General features: G+C 42.5%; 1 protein-coding gene across 6 annotated transcripts in view; it reads left to right on the forward strand.

The window, feature by feature from the left end:
• Nucleotides 1-4,973, forward strand: part of LOC142104477 (DNA topoisomerase I, mitochondrial-like) — a 164,176-nt gene extending 159,203 nt beyond the window's left edge. For all 6 annotated transcript variants that reach the window (XM_075189165.1, XM_075189164.1, XM_075189166.1 and 3 more), the window contains 4 exons: nucleotides 623-750; nucleotides 1,941-2,035; nucleotides 3,834-3,983; nucleotides 4,694-4,973. In XM_075189165.1, coding sequence (XP_075045266.1) covers nucleotides 623-750; nucleotides 1,941-2,035; nucleotides 3,834-3,983; nucleotides 4,694-4,796 — 476 coding nt within the window. In that variant the 3' untranslated portion in view covers nucleotides 4,797-4,973. The remainder of the gene's footprint in view (nucleotides 1-622; nucleotides 751-1,940; nucleotides 2,036-3,833; nucleotides 3,984-4,693) is intronic.
• The last annotated feature ends 3,210 nt before the right edge of the window (nucleotides 4,974-8,183 follow it).

Below are 8,183 nucleotides of genomic sequence, written 5' to 3' on the forward strand. Positions count from 1 at the left end.
TTCTGCGGAGGTGTCTGAACAGAAATTCTTTATTTAATTCTGGGACGGGTTTAATTTGTGGTTCTCCTGTGCAGAAGTGTCGTCTTTAAGTGCTGAGCTGGGGCGGAGCTATAGCCGTTGCAGCGGGTCAGCTGATCCTGCACCGCGTGCCATGGGCTCAGATCCACCTGTTCAGTAGTGTCGCTGCAAAATTTAAAATGTTGACAAGTATGTTCCATGGCATAACCGTCAGGATGAAATCAGATCTGTTAAATAGGAGTTAACAGCAGTTACCAAACTATAAAGCTTCTTTGGTATTAATATATATAGTATGTTGTAGGCTGTGTATTACTGAGCAGAATAATATATTTGAAGTGACTGGAGTGTTTAGATGGAACTTAGTATGTCCACCATGCTCTTTTACACTCCTCTGCAGCAGGCTGTCATGTTGGGAGGGAGGGGATTCTCTAACAGCAGACACAGAGTGACTGACAGATTTGTAGACTTGCTTTACAGGACTGCACAGTGTGGATTCATACACAGGGGCAGGACTAGAGATACCTCACTTAATACTTTCGCAACTTTTTGACCTGTAAAACTGGCCAGTAGGAAATCTGTATTTTGTTTTTTGCTTTCTCCCCAGCGGAGGTAAGCGTTCCAGAAAAGATCCTGTCTTATAATAGAGCCAACAGAGCGGTTGCTATACTTTGCAACCATCAGCGGGCACCCCCAAAAACCTTTGACCAATCCATGGCTAACCTGAGAGGCAAGGTGAGGAGTTGTGCAACCATGTGTCTCACTGGTTTTCTACTTTTACCCTTCTGGTAAATACAATCATTAATGTGTTTTTCAACATGCAATGTAACATCCAATCTGATTTCAGCTTTCATTAACTATTCTTGACTGCCAATAGATGCAGCACATCACTGTTACTCAATAACCCCCTATGATTCTGTATATTTTGATGGTACCAGTCTGACAAATACTTTGAAGAGTTTTGCAATTTGTATTATTGAAGTTTATTTCATATAGAGGCGAGTTTGAAACCACAATCTTCCTGTATCAGTGTGACAGGAGCCTCACATCACTACTCTGTGCTGCTGAGGACCCTGCTTCTTTCACTATATAACAGTTTGGCTTCCCTCTTGTCTCCATTTCCCTCCTCACATCATGAAATTGCCCCTGCCACATGGAACCATGTCCTCACTAAACCATCACCCATCCAGGGGCGGATCTAGAAAACTGTTGTACCCGGGGCGATTTAGGGGTGGTGATTTAGGCCACGCCCCCTTTCTAACATCTTAGGCTGCCGACGGCTGCACAGTATGTGCAGGTCCGTCCAGCCGTGACAGACAGGGACAGTGTGCTGCCCGGCTGCTCTGATTGTGTTTAAAACACAATCAGAGCAGCCGGGCAGCACACTGTCCCTGCCTGTCACGGCTGGACGGACCTGCACATACTGTGCAGCCGTCGGCAGCAAGTGTCTGCTGGGGGGGGGGGGCGATTGCCCTGATCGCCCCCCCCCCCCCCCCCACCCCTGGATCTGCCACTGCACCCATCTGTTGATATACTCTGTGCTGCTGGGGGACCCTGCTCCTTCCACTATATAACTCTCAGTCTGTGGCTTGCTGCTGCCTTCATTCCCCTCCTAACATCATGTAACATGCAGCCCTGTCCTCCGTAACATAATGGCAGGAGTAGACAGGTTACTGCTTCCTGCAAAATCAGTGTGAGCACTAAAATTCTCTGTGCTGCTGTGAATACTGCAATCTGATTGACTAAAAGACTAGGAAGATGCTTGAGGAACTAGAGATGAGCACAAGTAGGTGCTCTGGCCCTATATAAACATGTCTTAAAGGGACCAGGAAACTGTCATTTCCCTACCCACTTGCTAGTTTGTGCTCCTGCTTTCCCCAATAGTGGATTGTGAGTGATACTTTATTCTCTTTCCTCCCTATTAGATTGATGCCAGGAAAGAACAAATTGCACTGGCAAAAAAGGAGCTGAAAGAAGCCAAAAAAGAGGTTAAAGAAAATGACACAGAGAAGCTCAGGAAGTATGTAATAGATCTGTGACTGTACAAGTTTCATTGGAAATGAGTGTGACTTACCTTCATCCAAGTGAACATAAACTGTAGCTGTATATTGGGGAGAACTTCTATGCTGATTTGCATTAATACAGATATATAGATATACAGATATATAGATAGATATGCAGCAGTGGGAAGAGATCTGTTAAACATGTGTTATCCTATATATATAAAATTTGCAGTACATACAAATAGTAAACACAAACACAAACGGTTAATATAAATCATCCCTTAAAAACAAAAACCAATTAACATGCTGTTATAAAGTCAATTACAATATCAACCACTATTTCCGTGATGGCTAATAACTAGGCAGTTGTTTGCTAATAAAAACCAGAATACTGCAATCGTTCTATGAGAAGATTAGATAACCTTTCTAAAGGTACATCGGCCGCCTCTGTGCTCAGCTGCCCTGTGAGTGAATCCTGGTGGAAGAGCAGACGACACAAACAGGTCTTGTTATTAAAAGTATAGTGCTTTGTAATATCTTTATAGGTGACATTGCAAATGGTATTGAAGGGAAAATATGCTGTTTGCAGATGACACACAGATAGGCAACAGGGTAGACACACAAGGAGGGGTAAAACAAATGAGTGATGATCTAGGTAGATTAGAAGAATGGTCAAGAGAGTGGCAACTACAGTTTAATGCCAAAAAATGTAAAATCATGGACTTGGGTCTCAAAAACCCAAAGGTTAAATATAGTATTAATGGCACTATAATGGAAGGGATCTAGGAGTCACTATTCCAGGTGACTTAAAGGCAGGTAAGCAATGTAGCAAAGCAATGAGGAAGGTAAGTCAGATGCTTGGTTATATAGGGAGAGGAATCAGTAGCAGAAAGAAAGAAGTAATAATACCACTGTATAGGTCATTGGTACGGCCTCATCTAGAATACGGTGTTCAGTTCTGGAGGCCATATCTACAGAAGGATATAAATATATTAGAGACTGTACAAAGAAGGGCAACTAACATGGTGCATGGTCTACAGCACAAAAATTACCCAGAAAGACTAAAAGAGCTTAATATGAATAGTTTGGAGCAGAGAAGGGAACAGAGGGTGACATGATAGAAACTTTCAGATGTATCAAGGGTTATAACAAGGTGCAGGAGGGAAACATTCTACAAAGGAAGAGAAGTATTAGAACACGAGGACATGTACTGACACTGGGGGGGAAGAGAAGTATTAGAACACGAGGACATGTACTGACACTGGAGGGAAGAGAAGTATTAGAACACGCGGACATGTACTGAGACTGGAGGGAAGAGAAGTATTAGAACACGAGGACATGTACTGACACTGGGGGGAAGAGAAGTATTAGAACACGAGGACATGCACTGACACTGGGGGGAAGAGAAGTATTAGAACACGAGGACATGTACTGACACTGGAGGGAAGAGAAGTATTAGAACACGCGGACATGTACTGAGACTGGAGGGAAGAGAAGTATTAGAACACGAGGACATGTACTGACACTGGGGGGAAGAGAAGTATTAGAACACGAGGACATGTACTGACACTGGGGGGAAGAGAAGTATTAGAACACGAGGACATGCACTGACACTGGGGGGAAGAGAAGTATTAGAACACGAGGACATGTACTGACACTGGGGGGAAGAGAAGTATTAGAACACGAGGACATGTACTGACACTGGGGTGAAGTAGGTAACTGTACTGTAATGGTAACCATGCTCTTGGACATTGGAATACGTTCCTAGGACATTGTGCTGGTGGATGGTCACAGTATCCCAATCTATACACACAGGCTGGTGGAGAGTAAGAAGAAGGCCGTGGCGAGAACGGAGGAGCAGCTCATGAAGCTGGAGGTGCAGGCAACGGACAAAGAAGAGAATAAGCAGGTTGCCTTGAGCACCTCCAAGCTAAACTATCTGGACCCCAGAATCTCAGTGGCCTGGTGAGTTCCTGATTCATTGTCCTCCTGGGTGTCTATAAGGTAACTCAAAAAGAATCGGTCTCCTTTATGGAAGCATCACAAAGAGGAGGAGAAAACTTGCTCTATATCGTTCCACAAATCCAGTCATATCCATCTCTACACATGTGATTGCTTCCTGCACAAGCCCATATCTGGTTATTTGACGTGGCCCCTGAACGGACGCATGTAATTTACTCACATGTGTGGCTAAGTTGCTCACTAATCTGGTTCATCAGCGATGCAACTGTGTCCTTTATTTCTTAGCAGAGCACCAAATTTGTGGTCACTGTTCCAAAGGCTGGAAGTCTTCCAAAACGTGCCCACAGTAATGCCTAACAGGTAACCGGTGACTCTTGTATTTGTCTTCAGGTCAGATGCCAGTGTGTGCCCACTTTTGAACTAGACATGTACTAGGATGTACGTTTTTAATGCTCCTTTCATGTGCTTAATGGACACAATAAATGCACAGTTCAAAAGTGGGCACATACTGGCATCTCTGACCTAAAAACAAGTACGAATGACACTCACGCCATAGTGTAAAGTACCTAAAAATGAATGGATCCTTGTCACCCAATCCACATGGAACGTAACATTACTTGTATATAAAGGTAGCACACTGTACCTCTTATAAGGGATTGATAATTGAGTTGCCCGTTGACATGACGCGTTTTATGGGATGGTTTTCCACACAGGTGCAAGAAATGGGGAGTTGGCCTCGAGAAAATCTACAACAAAACGCATCGGGACAAGTTTGCTTGGGCTATCGATATGACGGAGACGGATTTCTTCTTTTAATCAGACTGTATTAGTTATTTTAGTTTTAATAAGCACTTGTATCAGACTGTTGGTTTACTGTTGATTGAACGTAAACATTTTGTGGTTTTATTATCAATGTTTTTTAAATCTGCATGTGTGCACATGTTAACAAACACGGATAATTATTGTATGTTAAAATGTTCATTAAACTTTTTATAGGCACAAATCACAGAATTATTTATGTAAAACATGCTGGGGAATATCTTGTAAAGCAAAAACAGTGTGTGAAATTTGACAACATTTTTGCTATACGTAAGAGATCTCTGCCTTGTACCTCTTCTCATACGATCGAGTCCTCTCTTGCTTCCGGCACCACTTATAGTGCAGAAACATCGTTACTACTTTCAGTGGCCGGTCCCTTCTGACTCTGAATATCACTCATCTGGTATTTCTAATTCCCCAGTGACACTCCCACTACCGTAATATTCCTGCTACTGTCTTCTCTCTCATTTGCATACTACAGCCACTGGAATAAAGGAAGAACTTCCCGCAGGATAGGGAGTAAACACAAGCCTACATCGCACTTTGCTGCCAATTCCCTAAGCTGCTTCTGCCCACCAGCACATTTATCATAAATATTCCTGCCCTGACCTCCACCACATCCCATCTGTTTAAAACGTATCCATATATTCTAGCAGTAGATACAAATGGTCATGGATTTTTATGCTTAAGGGGCAGATTCAAGCCGACGCGAGGTGATGCGTTGTGTTTTCTTACCGTAATAGACGGCAATAGGCAATGTTCAGCTGCATCTCGCGCTGAATTGAATTTACCCCTAACAGTAAATGTATCCCAAAATAGATACTCCCTCACCTCCAGCAGATATACAGATACATATGAAACAAGAGCAACATTTTTTCTAAAGATACTTAATTACTGCTGGAAAGTTAAGTGTTCCTACAATTATAACATCCTAGCTCTAAGGATATAAGTTCTTTACACAAAGCCAGACCTGTAGATTTCAGTTTTCATGAGAAAATGAGGTGCAGGGTTTTGTTTTTTTTATACATCACTATGGTAGGATGGGCTTGGTACTTTTTCTCTTGGTCTGTTCCTTCAGACTGCTAGTAATGATTTATAATTCTTCAGATTTGCCATGGCAGCAAGTCATATGGTACATAATGTAGTGAGCAGAGAGACTTTGGCACGCCCCTCTGAGCTCTATTTTCACTGTGACCCTCCCCGCTGCTGCCATCACATGACATGCTGAGCACTGTGACCCTGTGGCAGCTATACTGATCTCCCCTCCAGAGAGGTATTCAAAATGAGGGGAGATCTCACTGGCGATTTTTTTGGGGGGGTGTGGTCAAGTAGGACTCATCATGTGGCCCCGCCTCCCTAAACTGTCAGAACCATTCTAGTCTATTACAGCAGGGGACAGAGCCGCGATGATGCGTGAATCGCGTCGCTAAGCCCCGCCCCATCAGTTAACTTAATGAACTGCCAGGAATCTGGTAAGTTTGCCTGCTCTCCCAGGAGTCCAGAAGGACTCCCAGAAATTCTTAAGTCTCCCGGACATTCCGGGAGGTTAGGCAACTATGACTTAACCTGCTATTTAAAGAAAATAAAAATCTAGGAGGCATTGTCACTTTAAGTGCTCCTGAAACAAAGAATATATAAAATAATGTGAAATAAAAACAATAAACTAAAATGTAAAATAAAATCCTGTAAATTTTTATTTCTGAAAACAAACTGACACATCCGAGTATTCGCACCAATTCGCACCAATTTATTAAATAAGCCCAAGTGAAAAATAATGCCCCCCCCCCCCCCCCCCCCTCTTTCCTCCAATTTCCTTGAGGTTTAAGCAGTACAAGTATTTATCAGACTTGTTTTTTCTTCTAATAGGAACAGAGTAATTCCAGGCCTCGGAAATGGAGTCCCCACTGACACAAATTAAATTAGCCGGGAAAAGTGAAGGTGTCATTTAAACAGAGACCGAAAGGCACAAGGAAATAATGCCAAGTGACTGGGTAATTGCCTTAAAACACATTGGCCTCCTCTGTGAATTGGCCAATTACTCAACTTATTAAAATGACACATCCATTTATCAGCTGCTCATTAGAAACCGAATCTCCGAGTCTGAGTCTGTCCTGCCAGGACACCGCGGTCCTGCTCGTCAATAAAGGTTCTTCACATTTGTCAACAATAATTGCAGAGGTTCCCCGTGGATGCTATGGAGTTTGTAAGCCTTGTTAGCACAAAGGTCTATAGAAATGTATTCTTTAAATAAATATATATATTACAAGGGAAGCCTAAAATTGTAATATTAAAGGACCTGTAAACCCAGAAATTTAAATTTTCAGATATGAACCCCGAAATTAACTTGATTTCTAATTACAGCTCTGTTAAAAAGTAAAAAATGATCTCCCCCTTAGATTAGACAGCTGCAGCTCCTCCCATATCTTTAGGACTGCGTCCTGATGAGGTCAAAAAGTTGGTACTGCAGTCACTTGAGTTGCTGTGATGTCACTGGCCCCGCCCCTCTGTATGATTCCACATAGCTGCTGAGCGGTCAGTCCCTCTCTGTCTGCTGTGTTAATGAAACACCTCCCTCCTAACATGTAGGAACTGCAGCAGAGGTGTGATAGAGAGCATGTATACTGCATTGGTTATACTTGATCACTCATTAAAAGACAGCCATCACTATGCATAGCATAGTCTTATTTTATTGTCCTCCCATTTCAGGTATTTATGTAGGGCCAAACTTTAAAACTGCATTTCTCTATAATGGTGCTAGTAGTAGACATTATTTGTCTTTCCACAAAAGTGGTTGAGCAACCATGTTGCTTTGATTTAGAGCTTAGCGGAGGTTCCCTGGATTCACTGGACTGTAGTTTCTTCTATATAGGTTGATCCCTACTTTTGTTAGGAATAGGCATATAACGTTAAAACATTTGAGGGAAGTGTGAGCCCAGTGGGGAAGCAGCACAAGATTAGGTCTGAGTAGATGAAAAACAATTATATCCTGCCCTTTTCTGCATTCCTGTCAAAAATAGGGATCAACGTTTACAGAAGGGAGAATGTAGAACCACTTAAGTATTGTGTTCACACTAGAGAAGCACCAGATCTGTATTGTGAGATTATATAGGGAATATTTGGAGTTATATAAGGTATATTTTTACAAAAGATTGAGTTAAATGCCAAACAGTATATCTGCTTTTAGAGCTTGATGAAGGGTTCAGGCTGCCGTAGGCTAATATGCCAGTATCACCCCCTCGCCTTCCACACCAGGCTAATAAGCATTTGTAGGCAGGTGATCCTAGTACTATTACAAGGCTGATACAAATAATCTGTAATGTGAGTGAGCTTCCACAAGAGGGCAGTGTGGACATTGATAGTTCAAGGTTGTATGCAGAGTACCGC

The sequence above is a fragment of the Mixophyes fleayi genome, chromosome 10, assembly GCF_038048845.1.
Source record: "Mixophyes fleayi isolate aMixFle1 chromosome 10, aMixFle1.hap1, whole genome shotgun sequence".
Taxonomy (NCBI): domain Eukaryota; kingdom Metazoa; phylum Chordata; class Amphibia; order Anura; family Limnodynastidae; genus Mixophyes; species Mixophyes fleayi.